Source organism: Hirsutella rhossiliensis, assembly GCF_020360975.1.
Source record: "Hirsutella rhossiliensis strain HR02 chromosome Unknown scaffold00004, whole genome shotgun sequence".
Lineage (NCBI taxonomy): Eukaryota > Fungi > Ascomycota > Sordariomycetes > Hypocreales > Ophiocordycipitaceae > Hirsutella > Hirsutella rhossiliensis.
The window spans coordinates 2,484,472-2,500,045 of record NW_025408670.1 but is presented as its reverse complement, the minus strand read 5'-3'; the positions used below and the strand labels follow the sequence as shown (position 1 = coordinate 2,500,045).

Sequence of the window (15,574 nt, the reverse complement as noted above, 5' to 3'; positions counted from 1 at the left end):
CCAAGGGAGATACAAGCCGCCCACCATGCTTCTCTGTATGACTATGCCGTCAAGGCCTTCCCTCTGGACCACGTCAACTGACAACGCCCAGTCTGCCCGCACTGCGCCAACATCCTCACCGTCTCCCTCACCAACCAACGCACCAACCGCCTCGAGTGCCGCACATGTCCCTTTGAACACACAATCACCGAGCCCATCTTCTCGCGGCGCCTCTTTGAGCGCAAGGAAAAGGAGGACGTCTTTGGCGGGCCCGGCGCGTGGGACAATGCGCAAAAGGGCCGCGTGCAGTGCCCCGGCGACGGGTGCGACGGCGACGAGGCTGCCTTTTTCCAGGTCCAGATCCGCAGTGCCGACGAGCCCATGACGAGTTTCTACAAGTGCATGACCTGCGGCAACCGATGGCGCGAGAATTAGGAGGCGTTTGTGGCGGGAGGGAGCGTGAGGGTTGCGGTGCATGGCGTTTTGGTTCGATTTGGAGTTGCTCAACGGTATGAGGTGTTGTTTCGTGTTGGTGAATTTTGTCTTGGTTCTTTCCGGCCGGCTCTTGCAGTCGCCATGAAAAGCATCTGGAGGCCTTATCGCGCACCATGCATCAGACAGTGGAACAGGCATGTTTTCCACCGTCGGGTTGTACGTCATTGAAGTCAGTCGGGCTGTAGGATCGTATGACGGTCAAGGCTCGCGGTGCCACTGAACCGACGCCTTCATCTCCTCCTCGACCAGGCGCTGCACCAGATCCGGGCTCATAATGTCTTGGCGGAACCTCTCCTGCTGCAGCAGCTCGAGGTTTCGCAGCGTCGGCCCCGGGTAGATGAGGTACTTGAGGTAGGGCGGCTCGGCCCAGTACTGCAGGTAGGCGAGGTAGGCGACAAAGGCGGGCTGGGTGAGAAGTTTTTGCGAGGCGAGGTGGTTGAGGTAGTAGGGGTTGGCGAGGGACTGGACAAACTGCGTGTCGCAAGGGTCAGCATTTCAGGAAACAGTGCCAAGCTGGCTGGAGTCCAAGGAGGACAAAGAATGCGAAAGAAGATGGCGCACCTCGAGCTCAATCTCGAAGCGCGAGTAGCCGCCGTACATGGGCTCCCCGTCTGTCGAGCCGGACGCCGGGGGCAGCGGGGGCGACGCCATGGAGGCGTCGAGCGGTGGTTGCGAGTCCATGTGTGAGCGGTGGGGGGTGTTGGCGAGGGATGCGCGGCGCTGCTGTCGTCGCGTTGGCGTGGTTGGCGATGATGAAGGGAGATGTTTTGAGAGAGGAGGTACCTCTGGCATGTGGAGTCTTCAGCAGCAGGTCTCCACTCTGCCCGCTCCAAGTCCGTACGACTGGCGATACTGCGAGACTCCGTCATTACTTGAATCATGCAAGAACCCCCATTCCCTGTTGATTCTTTCATGTTTAAGCTTCTCTTTGGTGTCGCTTTGCCGGGATGCTTTCCACGCCACCCATGGCGCTCCTGCCTCTGGAGGTCCCGGGACACGCAGCGGGTTGAACAGGCACATTCGTTCCTTCCGAGTCTTTAGAGTTAACAAGGCAGGCGCCCTTGGAGCCTCACGGCTCTCGCAAGAGGGGGTTTCCCAATGCTTCGCCTCTCTTCAAGCTTGCTCTTATACCCTCAGATTCACCAGCTCCCGCGGCCACTTACTTGAGTGAGCGAACTCAGACCTCGCCCAGATGCGCTTTCCTCGCTCCCGGTTCCGGTTAACCGCCTGTCCCTGGAAGCCGTCACATGGCGGCTTATGCCAGGCAACAAACCACTCCAGGCAGCCAGCGATAGCCTCCGGGCCTTCATTCTCGCCCCCGTCCATCACAGAGACTCCTCGATCCCCCGCTCTCACCGACTCTCGTGTAGGGTTTTCAACCATTCACCCCCCAAACACTGCTCCAACCCAACAAGAAGCCATGTCGTCCCGGCCCGGCATCAAGACGCGCATCTTGATCCTGTCCGATACGCACGGCCAGAAGCCGCAGAGGGCTGGCGACTTCGAGGAAGATCCGCCCTCGCCCCAAGAGCATATTTCGCCCAGGAAGCTGCTCGCCGAGTACCGTGCAGCCGGGTTCGGCGAGCCGGTGCCCGATATCATGCTGGCCCAGTCCCACGATGGCGAACCGCTGCCCGCGCCCAAGTTTGGCCACATCCAAGCCGACGACCCGACGATGGACAGCTCGGTGAGCGAGTCTGGGTTCAGCATTGAGATTGACGACGAGGATGATTGGCTGCCCGCCGGGTGCCGCAAGCCGCCGCCCGTCGGGTACCGCGAGCCGCTGCCCGAGGCCGACGTTGCCATTCACTGCGGCGACCTGACGAGGCGCGGCTCGGTGGACGAGTTTGAGCGCACTATCGAGATGATGCGTGAGATCCGCGCGCCCCTCAAGCTCGTCATTGCCGGGAACCACGACTTGGCTCTCGATTATGACTTTACGGCAACCCACTTCTCGGGCCCGAGCTCCGGCCTGATGAACTGCATGGTACTCAATCTGTTTGATTCAGCCGAGACGGATGGCGTGCGCTACCTCGAAGAAGGGACGCATTCCTTCACCCTCGCCAACGGCGCCCGTTTGACCATCTACGCAAGCCCCTTCACCCCCAAGTTCGGCAACTGGGCACTTCAGTACGAGGCGGGCAGCCATGACTTCGCCATCCCCCGGGGCGTCGACATCGCCATGACCCACGGTCCCCCGCACGGCATCCTCGACTATACCTTCAACGGCCAGCGCGCCGGCTGCAGCACACTCTTCCAGGCCGTCTACAACGCCAGGCCCAAGATTCACTGCTTCGGCCACATCCACGAGGCCTGGGGCTGCTACCTCGCCTCATGGATGGACTACAGTTACACGGCCGTCATGAGGACAGCCATGGCAGGCTCGCACTTGCCAATTCCCACTTGGGAGAACTCAATCGACGCCGCTATGTCGCGCCTCTCGACGCTGACCGACTTGGAGCAAATATACCGCTCCTTCAATTATTTCCCGCCTGGCCCCGAGGCCCTGGGCAAGCTGGTGGACCAGCAGTCGATCCATATCGACTTGACAGAAGGCCACTCTCGCCTGGAGCACGGGAGGCAGACGCTGTTCGTCAACGCGGCCATCAACGACTTCAGATACAACACGACCCAGCGGCCGTTTCTGGTCGACGTTTACCTCGACAAGGACGAGGGTCAGGAAGTGATCCAGGACGGGCCCACGGGCGAAGCCTTGGCCGATGAGATCCTCAAGTCTGCTGCGGCTGCCGTGGCCAACAACTATTCGACCGATTCGACGCTCCCGTGATGGCCGGGTGCAGTGTTGAGCTTGCTACACGTATGGACTCTGGAGAGGACGGTCCCGACCGCTGCTGGCTTGTTTGTACATTGATGCTACTCCTGAGCTGGCGAGGTGCTCCAGTAATTGTAAAATAGTTTGGCGCGACAAGACACATTGCTCTTCACAAAGGGACAAGGGTAGGGGTAACCGGACGAGTGTGGCATGGCTAGACACTACAAGAACCATTACGGTGAGAGGACGGACAGGGGCAAAGGTAGTAGTATTATTATTAGCCATCTATCATTACAAGTCCAAAGTCGAGGGCCCTACTCAGCTTCGGACACATGTGACAAGCCCCCATCGCCTATGTACCATATTATTCATCCCATCATGCGGTGACATGCTGTCCAACTCCAAGACCGAACGACTTCCCATTGCCAGCAAATACACAAGAGACACCTTACAGGATCAGGGCAGCGGCTAAGACGGCAGCCAGGGCACCAGCGGCAGGGCCTCCAGGGGCAGCACCGGTGGTGACGCTAGGAGAGCCAAAAGTGGTGGTGGAGGCGAAGGCGTTGGTCTGGGTGGCGGTGGGGGTAAGAGAGCCATTGGGGCCGGTGGTAAAGGCGCTGGTGATGAGGCCGTTGCGCGAGGACCAGGTAGCCGTGGGCGAGGACCAGAGGCTCGAGGAGTCATCGTCGTCGTCCCAAGTGTGGGAAGCGCCGGGGGTGGGGATGAGGCCCGGGTTGGTCTGGGTGGACCAGGGGTGGGAGCCGTCCGAGTGGGCGCCGGTGACGGGCACGCTGCCGACCCAGGAGCCCGAGATGTAGGTGCTGCCGGAGAGGACCGAGGTGGCGTCGGAGCCGTGGTAGTCGGAGTGGGGAGCGCCGGGGGCGCCCGGAAAGCCGGGGGCGCCAGGAAAGCCGGGGGCGCCAGGAAAGCCGGGGGCACCAGGAGCACCGGGACCGCCGGGAAAGCCGGGTGTACCGGGAACACCGGGGGCGCCCGGGTGAGCTCCACCGGCCTGAGCACAGGCGGCGGCGGCGGAGGACTGGACGCGGCCCACCTCGTCGGGGTTGCACCTGGACAGGATGCAGGGGGCGACGGCTCCCATGAGCCTGCGCTGGGTGTCCTCGCGGCAGAGACAGGCAACGTCGGCGGGATTGCAGCCGGAATGGGGGAGGGCGTCGTGAAGGCAGGGGATCTATGGAGGAAGTTGTCAGTAAGAGGGACGGTGAGGGTGCTGCAAGGGAGGGGGGGGGGAGGCTCACGGCGCACTCGGGCATGCCGGCATAGTTCTGGGCGACAACGAGGCCGGTGGCAGCGAGGGTGATGAGTGTGGCCTTCATGATGGCGAGTGTGGTTGTTGTTGTTGTTGTTGTGGTTGTCTGCTCTGTGGAAAGGGGAGAGTGGAAGGGACGTGTGTGCAAGAAGTGAGCGTGGACGAGAAAAGGCTGCGAGTTATGTACAGGGACGAAAGAGAGCGTGAGAGCGAGAGTGTTGGAATGAGTGGTAAGATGCGATGAGGAGAGAGGGGGGGACAAGGAAACAGGAGGGAAGGACGGGGTCTTAAAATGGTCGAGGAGCGGTTGCCCTTGAGCGAGCAGACGGCGAGGGAAATGATGGGGCTGCTCCAACAAAGCAAGGCAGCATCACTTGTCAGACATCTGCTGGCTGCCCTGCCGGGCTTTCATCATCCACCCATCCACCAATCCACCCCAATTCTGCGCTTCTACCTTTTCCACTTACACTAGGGAGGTTGGCAAATAACGGTGGTGCACGGCGGAGCAGCGTCGGCGACGGGGGCCGGGCGCCGGGCGGGCGGTGGTGGAGTGCGCTAGCGGACGGGCCCGCCCCCTGCTGCTGCGTGCCTGGCCGTACGTACGGGGGCGGGCACCCGCTGTGCTGTACGTGCTGCCGGTAAGTACGTCAAGGACCGACCCCACTGTACGTGCTGTAGGGATTAATTACTTAGGTTCTGTACGTCAGAGTGGCCTACTGTGAGTGCGGCATGTAATACATACAGGGATCCTGCGAGCTTCACCAGTGTCTGCGCTCTGCAGCAGGTGGTTTTGCCGCTTTGCCAACACCATGTTTCCCTGCACAAAGCACACGGCGTCTCCTGGGTCGCAGGATTTGTCGAGTAGCTTCCCTCGATGCTTGGACTGGGCCCGTCTCGGTGCCTCTTTTGCCGGGCCAAGATGGACCACTGCCCTTGCGCCGTCTGTCTCTGGCCTTGTCTCTCTCTCCTTGCCCCGCGTCCTCGTTCATCGCCATGAAAGGCCCCCCACACCAAGCCCGCCAGCCAGCGGTTCCCGCGCACGCCTGGACTACACTCCTTGCATGGTCGAGATGGCCGGCTTTGTTCGGCCGCAGGTCACGGGCCCAGGGGCGGCGAGTTTTGACATCTGCAGCAGACCCGGCTATCGGGCTCGGTCTGCATGCAGCATCCTCATGCATGGATGACGGCTCAATGTCAAAGGCACCCCAGCTGCAGAGCATAACGCCCATCTGCCACCTGTAGATAGTGGCTGGGCTGCTCGACGTCACCTCGGGCTAATCGTTGACTTTGGCCAGGTCGGGAAAACCCCCAGCTGTCCGTCTGTCCACTCCAGTGCAGCTCGGCTGCCCGTTAAACGATCCCTCCCTATGAGATACAGAGATCTCATCTCCTTGTTTCTTTTTCTCCCCATAGTTCGTCGCCCTCGTGGCCGTCATGTGTTTGCGCTCAGGCTTATCCCCCGTTGAGACACAACCCCCTCGCCCCAGACCGCGGCCTTTCCTCGAGGGAGGGAGGCCATGATCCAAACTTGTGTTTTCTTTTTTTAACCTTGTTCACTTCTGCCTGTGTTTCTTCTCCCCCTGCCACCCTTCCCTTGGGGTCTCCCTAACAGCAGCGGCTTCTGCCATCTACACTTTGCTTGCCCTTGTCATGTATGGTGCGTGTCCGAAACTACCGCGAGACAGACATGCTGCCCTTGCAAATCATACTGGACGGTACGGTCCCGACGCACCGAGGAAACCGACGCAGTGGCAGGTCGGCGCCGGCGCCCTTGCTGTTGCCAGGTCAGCTGCTGCCTCTGAGGGAACAGATCCCACGAGACAGCCCCGTAACCACGGCGACACGTGCGGGCTGCGAAGCCCCCAAGACGCATGTATGTAGACGCAGATGCAGCATATATGTATGCATGTATTGTGTGTGTGTGTGTGTGTGTGTGTATGTACCCGTCCTATGTGCTGCCTGCTACCCGTCATCCCACCGCGTCCGGCTCATGATGATGGGCCTCGCCGGGTCCCACGGCCCTCGTATCTCATTCTTGTACTTTTGCAGCCCAATCAGCCACCAGCTGCACCCGCCCGCGGCCAGGGCCACCAGGAACACGCCCACCATCATGCCCACCATGCCGCTCTTCCACGGCCACCGGTCGGCCTGGGCATCTCCCAGGACGATGCCCACGCCCAGGCCCGCGCCCAGCACCAGCAGCGCCGTCAACAGCGCGTGGTATCTCCGGCTGCGGTGGCGCACGTGTCGCCGGAAGACGGGGAAGAGGCCAAAGACCTCGATGCTGAAGAGCGTCAGGCTAAAGACCTGCTTGGTCGAGGGCAGCCGGCTGGCCAGCACCGTCGACGCCATGAGCGCCGCGTTGGTGGACAGGGAGGCGGGGAACTTGGCCCCCACGGCGCCCGAGTAGTCGAAGAAGAAGATGTTGATGGCCAGCAGCCAAAACGACATGGCCCAGATGCTGTCGCTCGACGTCGAGCGCGTCAGGGACTTGAGGATGGGGCTCAGGCCCAGCAGGGTGCTGTAGATGAGGAGCGCCGACTTGATGGTCTCGAGCCGCTGGTGCACGCGATTCTCGTCGGGCGGCACCGCGGGCGCGTCCTGCGGGACCGCCGCCGGGCTGCTTCTCGGGCTGTGCGAGCCCATGGACGCAGATGGGAGATTCCTCGGGCCGCCGCCTCCGTCAAGGTTGCTGGTCGAGCTGGCGGCCGAGGGCGCCGAGGAGCCAAGCGGCGGGGGGCGGGGGGGCGGGTGTACAGGCCAGCGGATGCTGCCAGCGCGCCCTCTGCGCCGCGTGCTGCCGCTCCTGACGACGACGGTGGCGGCGCCGGCGCCGGGCTCGCCCTCGTGGTCCTCCTCAGACACCCACTGTTCCCAGAGGAGCCAGCCGAGAAAGGTGGCGAAGCTGCTGCAGCTGACGACGGAGACGGGGGAGACGCGCTCCTGGAAGATGCCGACGAAGCAGACGATGAAGACGATGACGGAGCAGGCGTGCTGGAGGATGACGGTGGAGTCGGCGACGAGGGGCCAGAAGTCGTAGGGCTTGAGGCGCGGGTTGCGCTGCAGGCTTTCGAGAAAGGTGGCCTGATCCGTGTAATTGTCGGGGCCTGGGCAGCTTCAACGTCAGCCAAGCCGGTGCAGTGGTCGCATCTAGGGAGTCAAGCGTACACGACTGCTTGACCCACATGAGCTTCTTCCAGGCGCGCTTGCGGCGGCGAGCTCTGCCGTGGTCGGCATCGAGGTGGCTCATGCGTGTCGCGTCGGGGCGGGCGTCGAAGCCGCGCCTGGCAGGGCCCGGGGAGAGGGCTCGCAGAGGCGGGGAGAGGGCGGCGTCATGGGGCGACAGGTACGAGCGGCCAAAGGGGGCAAAGGGGTGTGTGTGTGCGCGGCCGAGGGCAGAGATGGAGGAGGCCTCGTCGTCGGTGGGCGAGGGCATTGCGCGAGTCTCTGGCCGGGGCCTGGACGCCGCCGCCGCCGCCGCCGCCGCGGGCTTGCCGCCACCGACCGCCCGAGGCGAAGCTATTCTGCGGATGGGGTCGCGGCTGTTGGGGCGGCTGCTGGGGCGGCTGCTGGGACGGCTGCTGGGGCGGCTGGCTGTGGTGGCTTGCCGATCGCATGCCGGCTCCGGAGGGGAGCTGTTTGAGGAAGAGAAGAGAAGGTTTGCGATGGTGGTTGGTGGTTGGTGGTTGGACGGCCACTGGCGGGCTGTGCAGGGTGGAGAAATCACCTACAGAGTACAGGCCGCGGTACCCACTGGGCCCGTCGAGGGAGTGGGGGCGGGCGCCAACTGTCTGGCCCCCGTTGGCCACTCGCTCACTGAAAGGAGCGTTCACGTAATAGCCGCCGTGTCCAGCAAGCAGAACTCAAGAACCCACCCCGGCCCCCGTCCTTAAGGCAGCAGTACAGCAGCAGCATGCAGCAGCAGCATCGGAGAATTTGGCCGCCGTTCAGGTTCCACGGATCCGTTTTCCTCGCCCGCGACAGGGGGAGGGGGGGTCTCATCTCACTGGCTCGCAGCGGTGGATGGTCATGGGCCCGAGGTATGGAGAGCGGCGACGCTGCTAAATAGTGCAGACTCGGTATCTGGGCTCATATCCCAGCAGATGCCTCGGCCTCGGCCGTCATATTACAGTATACCGTACTGTATGCATGTACAATGACAGCAACCGTCGGCCTGCATCCGAGCGGTGTTCGGAGGCGGCGGTACTGTGCCTTGATTGGCTGCGACCAGGCCACCGCTTGATGGGGGATTAAAGACTCTCTCGGGGCCAGCCAGTCGGCCGGCCCCCCTGTCTCTTCGGCCCCTGTCTCTTCGGCCCTCGACCGAGGTGGATGCATGCGTGTGCGTGCGTGCATCCCTCTGCCAATGAGCAAGAGGGCACGGGACGCGCAACACACGCTGTCGATTCAAGAACCAAACAAGGCTCAGCTTCCAACCATGAGCACCTCGTGGTGCGAAGTGCTTGTATTGTACTGTATCAATCGCAGCCCTGAGCAGTCTCCAAACAGCCGTTTCACCACCTTTCTCTCCGTCAGCGAGTCAGGCCGTCGTCTTGTTTCGGGGGCCCCTTTCCGCCCATCATTACTCGGATACAAGCATGACACGGCGCGGATAGAAGCAAAATAGAAGCGCAGGTAGATCGAGTCCCGTCTCCTCGAGCAGACCACTGCTTCCGGCGACGGCGCTTGCATGCTTCGGGGCAACCAGCCTCGCTGCCTACAAAGAGCAACACACCCCTTGGGGACGGGCAGCGCGCGGGGGCCCTGAAGCATTGGGGGGCGGTTCGAAATGGCCCATGTTGCGCCTTATTCATGCCTCAACTCGTCGACCCCTATAAGTTGCATCCATGCTCCTCTTGTCTGTCCGTCTTCCTTTTCTTTCCAGAATCCATTCTCACCTCGACGCAAACTCGACGCAAAATCCACCTTACATATCCGTGCAACACACTCTTTAGCCTGCAAGACGGCCCCGTTGGAATTCCCATCGTCAACGTTTCCGTTCCAACCCCTCTCCCCCTCCCTTTGGCCCCGAAGCGCCGCTTGCATACCCCGGATTCCCACTTGTTGCTCTGCATGGCATTTGCGCCCTACTATCTGCCTTTAGCCAAGTCGCCCATTCGCCCGACACGCTCTCTCCGCGAGCTCTGCATATCTCCTTGCTCGCCCACACGTCCGAGCAGACAGTCCACACACGAGCCCTTTTTTGGCTTTTTAGTCGTCTCGAGCCCATCCATAATTGCTCTTGGACCTCTGCCGCAGCACTCTGTCTTGCCTGCTCTCCTCGGTCCATTCGCCCTGCCTAGGCCTGCTTCATCCTCAACCGCTCAACCTCCCCCCAGCTCGACATCGCCATGAAGCTGCTATCGTCCCTCGTCGGCTTCGGCCTCGTCGCGGCTGCTCTCGCCGCCCCGGCCCCCGTTCCTCACGTCGTCGCCACAGACCATGGCATGCCCCGGACGAGGCCCAGCGTTGGCCGAGTCGACACCTCCTTGATCGACGACCCAGCCACCCTCACCTCTCTCGCCGAGCAACTATCCCGGTATGCGTCCGCTGCTATCGAGCACCTGCAAGTCTTTGACATCAGCTTCTCCGTCACTCCCGTCTTCGCCGTCGGCACCGACGACGCCGAGGTCACGACGGACGTCGACGGCGACTTGGTTGTCGTCGGCAGCGGGCAAAGAGTCCGCGCCATCATCTGGAACCCCTCGACGCGGACTTTCTACTTGGACCCCATGTCGGGCCTCAGTGCACGCCTGCCCGTTGCCATCCTTATCGTCTCTCTGTGGCTGCTGTTTACCTCATTGTACCTGGGAAGGTTCGTCCATGTCGCCCCCAACAAGCTTCCCGCTCATTGTACTGATGTGCAGTCTCGTCAGGTCTGTGGAAGACGATGAAATCGACCCCGAGTTTGATTCGGTTTCCGCCTTGGAGGCACGCGGTCTTCTCGGCCCCCGAACCCCCTTGACGAGAGAGAGCTTGGCCGAGAAGCCAGCGTTGGACGCCAATGACGGTGCCGCCGGCTACTTATAATCGGACCGGACCGAGTACGAGTTTCCTTTGTTCTTCTTTCTTTTCTTTTTATAGCACGGCGTTGGGGGCTCGCAGCGGTGTCGACGATACTAGAAGAGGTGGTGCGGGTCAGCTTGGGGGTCCTGCGACCGAGACATGCTTGGCGTGAGTCCGTCTCGGTCTTGATGTTCATCGTCAATGTCCACAAGAGGGGAGAGCTGCATCTTCCCGGTGCGAGTCGCATGGCATGTTGACTGAACAGGTCAACGAAGACGCCGCCATCTTGGCGGACCAGAGGGAAAGAGATGCGTCGTTGGATTCAAGGCCATCCCAAAAAGAATTAAAATATAAGAATAAATAGAGTTCGCAAGACGAGTATGATGCACACGGTCCCACGGCTCTTTGCAAGAGAGGCATCGTCGGATGAAGCTTGGGCAAAGCTCCGATTCAGAGGCAACCACGAGGTCACCTGATATCGGACCTCGGCATCCGTGACGCCTCGTTGCGCCGAGAAGGTCAACCCCGACTTTTCTTTAATCCTGCTCTGCAGCTTTCGTCGTTCGAACAAAAGCATCCGCGTCGCAGCAGAAATGGCGACTACGTACGAGGACGCGCCGGATCACTTCATCCAGGTCAACGACATCCGCTTTGCCTATCGCCGCCTCGGCCAACCCGACGGCATCCCGCTCGTGCTGCTCATGCACTTTAGGTTGGCGAGCTCCGAGACTGGCTGCACCTCCGCCGTGCCATTGCTGACCCCTTCTCAGAGGCACCATGGACCACTGGGATCCCGCCCTCGTCAATCCGCTCGCCGAGCTGCGGCCCGTCGTCCTGATTGACAACGCAGGCGTGGGACGATCAGGCGGACAGGTGCCCAAGACGTTTGGCGGCTGGGCACGCCATTACATCGACGTCATGCAAGCCCTCGGCATCAAGCGCGCCGACGTCATGGGGTTTTCCATGGGCGGCTGCGTTGCCCAAATGATCGCCCTCGACGCCCCGCGCCTTGTCCGCTGCCTGGTCCTCTGCGGCACCATCCCGAGCACGGGCGAGGGTGTGACGACGGCACCCACGGGGCCCTTTAACCGGCTCAAGGATGCCATGTCCGCCGACGAGCAGCGGGACGCCTTCCTCTCCTCCTTCTTCACCGGCTCGGCGCGCAGCCAGGCCGCCGGGAGAGCCTCATGGGACAGGATTAGCGCCTCCCGGCCAGACAGGTCCCCGTATGTGTCGCCCGAGAGCGCTCGCCGGCAAGCCATTGCGTTTGCCAAGTTCATGGACCCGAGCCAGGCCAAATATGCGTCCTTTGACCGCTTGCACGAGCTCGAGCTGCCGGTGCTGATTGCCAACGGTACGCATGTCATGGCGAGACCCGGGGCTTTCCGCTGACAACAGCCGCTCTAGGGAGCCATGACCTGTTGCTGCCGACCGACAACAGCATCGTTATGTGGAAAAAGCTGCGCCATGCCGACGCGCAGCTGCATCTGTATCCAGACGCCGGCCATGGATTTCTATACCAGTATGCCGGGCCCTTTGCGGCCCTCGTCAACAATTTTCTCGATAGCACTAGCTCTCGAGATAGCCATCTGTAGCTGCTGCGCTCTCTGGTTCTAATTCCCTCCCCGCGGCCTCTGTCAACCATGGGCAAGTCCGACATACGCAACTCTTTTGCCGAGAAGCCTCGGATGAGTGCTGTGCTGGTTCCGGTGGGTGGCACGAGCGGCGAATGAATCTCAATACGAGGGGCACGAGAGTCAACGTCGGAACACAACCATGAGCAGTCTGACGGCCTCCTTATAGAATGGTGTGAGATATGAGTAGGGCGGCAACGTGTCCCCTTTCCGTTCCACTGTGCTCTCGAACCTACTGTTGGAGAGTACCCCTTTTAAATCCTTTGACAGTCTCCTTATAGGCAGACTGAACGCGCCAAAGTGACAGGACTGACTGGTTTGTTGACAGCAACTACGCCCTCTCAATGACTCCGTTCCGGCAAAGGGGCGCGGCAGGAGCAAGCGAGAGAGGACAGGTGAGAAATGAAGAGAAGAATGAAGCTTGATAGATGTATATAAAAGAGAGGAACAGGAGGCCCCTTTATAGGTGGTTCCAACCTTCTGCACGAGCTGTTGTCTTTCCTCGCCGAACTGGCATCAGAGAGGTGGCGAGACCCACGTAGCCATTACCAGGGAGCAATGGCCCCATCGTATTTGTTGATTCCCTCGGCCTTCTCCCAGCCCTTAACCAGAACCTTTGGCATCTGTCCGTTGTATTTTTGCCCTGGTGTGAAGATGATATCCAACGAAGCCTTGGCGCCTTGCTCGGGAGTCAAATCAGCCATGTCGCCGCCACCGAGAGCGGTTTTCATCCACTGGCGACGGTTTTAGTATTATCAAGCATTGCAGAGAGGGAGGGGTTGGGGGGGCACGTACGCCGGGGCAGAGAGCAATGAAGCTAAAGCCCTCCTTTTCGTGATCGAGAGCGTACTGGACGGTGAGCGCGTTCAGTGCCGCCTTCGAGATTTTGTAGGCCGGGGCAGGGAGAATATGGGTCGCGCCAGCCAGAGTAGTGGAGCCAAAGGTGGTTGAACTTGATCTTGTTAAAACCGGAATGAGATGTTTAAAGGGGTAGGTTGTCGTCTTACATATTGGCAACCTTCTTGAGGTTACCCTTCCGTAGAAGTGGGAGAAACGCTCGAGTCACCCAGTGGACGCCCAGAACATTGATAGTGAAGCTTTCTTGGAGATTATCCCTGCAGGAACTTAGCGGGTCGGTCCCGGCACGGTTTGGCTAAGAACGGAGGCTCACATGGACTTGACTCCATCAGAAGCATATTGACACACGCCGGCATTGTTGATCAAAACGTCCAGCCCCTTGCCTCCCAATTTTGCTTCGACATCGGCTGCTGCTTGCTTGATAGACTCTTGGTTGGTGACATCGAGCCTGACAACGACGACCCGACCAGCCGAATTCTTAGCAAGCTCATCCAGGTCGGGGGAATCGCCTCGTGCGGATGCGATGACTTTGCCGACCTTGGTGGCCGGGAGGGAAACAAGTTCGCGGGCGAGTGCTAGCCCGAAGCCTCTAGAGGCGCCAGTAATAAGAAAGGAAGCCATGGATGCTCAACGACGGACGGCTGTTCAGTGGTGCGAAGCAGGCCGATTGCGAAGTGGTGATAGTGTTGGGGGTGATTGATGGACTCTTCTTAAATGAAGAGATCCAAGGTATGGATGACCATCGTATCACGCCCCGTCTCTCCCTCCCAACGTGGCTTGGAAGCCCGTTGACGGTCTTTACGGAGAAGCTCAACAGATGGAGACGTCTTGGCGGTCGGGGCAGTGGGGGCTGCACCGATGGACCCACCACCAGATCCGCAGTGGGAACCAACCTGCCCGGTCTCGCCTTGGCTGTGAAGTCAGTATACAGTACAGATGTAGCTGGGGTGAGGCCCCCACTGCCCCAGACCGCCAAAGACTGTCTCGATTTGTTGGTCGTATAAGTAACACTTGAGATCCTTCCCGAGCGGAATTTGTAAGCCGTGCCGCTTGTTGGTCGTACAGTACAAGTATCCACTTGAGATGTGGTCTGGATGAGTGGAATTTGTAAGCCGGGTGCCGTCTGTTGGTCGTTCAAGTAACACTGAAAATGTGGTCTGGATACGTGGAATTTGTAAGCCGGTGCCATTTTGGCAGTAGACCCAACGCTTGAGATGTGGTCTGGACGTTTCGTAGGATTTAGGGTTGGTCAGCCGGAGTCTTGGGATGGCAAGCTGTTGGTTTGTACAAACGCTTGCTTCCTGAAGGCACTTTGGGGTACCGAAAGCCGACGCCCGACGCCCGACGCCGGAGACTGGATGCCGGATGCCCCACCCCGACGCCCGACGCCCGACGCCGGATGCTCCACCCCGACGCTGTCTCTCGGCCGACGCAAGGATTTGGGCCGCGCGCCAATCATAAACAAAACTGTACTACTCCAGCAGCGAGCATAGATAATGGATAGGATGCGAGTAAGACACCTTGTGTATACGGTACAAGCAACCTGCAAGATACACATTTGTTTTCTGTTCGAGGGTTCGGCTCAAGTCCACCTTCTCTCTGCTCGGATTCCAGCACGTCATTCAACAATGGAGGAAAAGGGTTCAATCACTGACTGGAGCTTGGTCAATGGGCATGGATACATGTTGAATCGCAACCGCAAACACGCTGCTGCCAGTCGTCTCAATCTCCAATTTTACCTTTGGAGAGATGCTCTGAAATTCAACATTCATCCTTCGATTTTACCTTTGCTTCCCAAAACCGCCGCCATCGCCGATGTGGCCTCGGGGAGCGGCATATGGCTCATCGATGTCTCGCGACAGCTCCCGGAATCCCAATTAGACGGCTTGGACTACGACCTCGATCAGGCTCCCTCTAAGGAATGGCTGCCACCCAACGTCAAGACGCGATACCTGAACATCTTCGAGGACATCCCAGCCGATCTCGTTGGGAAATACGACTATGTCCACACCAGACTACTGGTTCTTGTCGTGGAATCGAAGAATCCTCGTCCCATCATTCGGAATCTCCACAGGCTGCTGAAGCCGGGAGGATATCTGCAGTGGGACGAAATCGATACCGTCAACATGTCCGTCAAGAAAGTGGATCCGAACCCGCAAGCGCCAGCCTTGGAGCAACTTCGAGACTGGTCGAGGGCAGAAGGCCGGCACGAGTGGACTGTTAGACTTCCCCAATTCTTCATTGAAGAGGGTTTCCACGACGCGACGATTGACTTCTTCGGAGATCGTCCCGAGTTGGCCAGAGCTTTCAACGACCAGCATCTTCTCACGGTGGAGGAGTTTGCCGAGGGCTTGGCGAAGCTCGGGAAACCAGAGGCGGCCTCCAATTACTTTGGGCTCGTTGAAAAAGCGTACAACGAGTCCGTAGCTGGAGCTGCTCTATGCGTCCCAAGAATTGTATGCGTTGCACGGAAGCCACTTTGAGCACGGCATGGGGTCATGAGGGTCGATTGTAGCTTAGGATTTGCGGTTCCTCGACGGGGTATAGTAAGCAAGTGAA

General features: G+C 60.1%; 9 protein-coding genes across 9 annotated transcripts; 5 read left to right on the top strand and 4 right to left on the bottom strand.

The window, feature by feature from the left end:
• Positions 1–25: 25 nt before the first annotated feature.
• On the top strand, positions 26–414 carry HRG_04452 (transcription factor s-II (TFIIS) domain-containing protein; the record flags this gene model as incomplete). The annotated part of the gene is made up of 2 exons (XM_044862923.1): positions 26–35; positions 92–414. 2 exons carry the CDS (start codon positions 26–28, stop codon positions 412–414), a joined length of 333 nt encoding a protein of 110 aa, XP_044721537.1.
• Positions 415–672: 258 nt separating this feature from the next.
• Positions 673–1,125, bottom strand: HRG_04451 (SOH1 domain-containing protein; the record flags this gene model as incomplete). Its single annotated transcript, XM_044862922.1, has 2 exons — positions 673–945; positions 1,036–1,125. 2 exons carry the CDS (start codon positions 1,123–1,125, stop codon positions 673–675), a joined length of 363 nt encoding a protein of 120 aa, XP_044721536.1.
• Positions 1,126–2,656: 1,531 nt separating this feature from the next.
• On the top strand, positions 2,657–3,262 carry HRG_04450 (uncharacterized protein; the record flags this gene model as incomplete). The annotated part of the gene is made up of 1 exon (XM_044862921.1): positions 2,657–3,262. One exon carries the CDS (start codon positions 2,657–2,659, stop codon positions 3,260–3,262), a length of 606 nt encoding a protein of 201 aa, XP_044721535.1.
• Positions 3,263–3,695: 433 nt separating this feature from the next.
• Positions 3,696–4,584, bottom strand: HRG_04449 (CFEM domain-containing protein; the record flags this gene model as incomplete). The annotated part of the gene is made up of 2 exons (XM_044862920.1): positions 3,696–4,439; positions 4,507–4,584. The coding sequence occupies 2 exons, from the start codon at positions 4,582–4,584 to the stop codon at positions 3,696–3,698; spliced, it is 822 nt and encodes a 273-aa protein (XP_044721534.1).
• A 1,895-nt stretch (positions 4,585–6,479) lies between these two features.
• On the bottom strand, positions 6,480–7,953 carry HRG_04448 (phosphatidylinositol n-acetylglucosaminyltransferase domain-containing protein; the record flags this gene model as incomplete). The annotated part of the gene is made up of 2 exons (XM_044862919.1): positions 6,480–7,624; positions 7,686–7,953. The coding sequence occupies 2 exons, from the start codon at positions 7,951–7,953 to the stop codon at positions 6,480–6,482; spliced, it is 1,413 nt and encodes a 470-aa protein (XP_044721533.1).
• Positions 7,954–9,868: 1,915 nt separating this feature from the next.
• HRG_04447 (uncharacterized protein) lies at positions 9,869–10,547 on the top strand (the record flags this gene model as incomplete). The annotated part of the gene is made up of 2 exons (XM_044862918.1): positions 9,869–10,332; positions 10,385–10,547. 2 exons carry the CDS (start codon positions 9,869–9,871, stop codon positions 10,545–10,547), a joined length of 627 nt encoding a protein of 208 aa, XP_044721532.1.
• A 569-nt stretch (positions 10,548–11,116) lies between these two features.
• HRG_04446 (alpha/beta hydrolase fold domain-containing protein) lies at positions 11,117–12,118 on the top strand (the record flags this gene model as incomplete). Its single annotated transcript, XM_044862917.1, has 3 exons — positions 11,117–11,235; positions 11,294–11,877; positions 11,931–12,118. 3 exons carry the CDS (start codon positions 11,117–11,119, stop codon positions 12,116–12,118), a joined length of 891 nt encoding a protein of 296 aa, XP_044721531.1.
• A 584-nt stretch (positions 12,119–12,702) lies between these two features.
• HRG_04445 (short chain dehydrogenase domain-containing protein) lies at positions 12,703–13,636 on the bottom strand (the record flags this gene model as incomplete). Its single annotated transcript, XM_044862916.1, has 4 exons — positions 12,703–12,891; positions 12,953–13,115; positions 13,165–13,272; positions 13,329–13,636. The coding sequence occupies 4 exons, from the start codon at positions 13,634–13,636 to the stop codon at positions 12,703–12,705; spliced, it is 768 nt and encodes a 255-aa protein (XP_044721530.1).
• A 1,007-nt stretch (positions 13,637–14,643) lies between these two features.
• HRG_04444 (methyltransferase domain-containing protein) lies at positions 14,644–15,498 on the top strand (the record flags this gene model as incomplete). Its single annotated transcript, XM_044862915.1, has 1 exon — positions 14,644–15,498. One exon carries the CDS (start codon positions 14,644–14,646, stop codon positions 15,496–15,498), a length of 855 nt encoding a protein of 284 aa, XP_044721529.1.
• Positions 15,499–15,574: the final 76 nt, after the last annotated feature.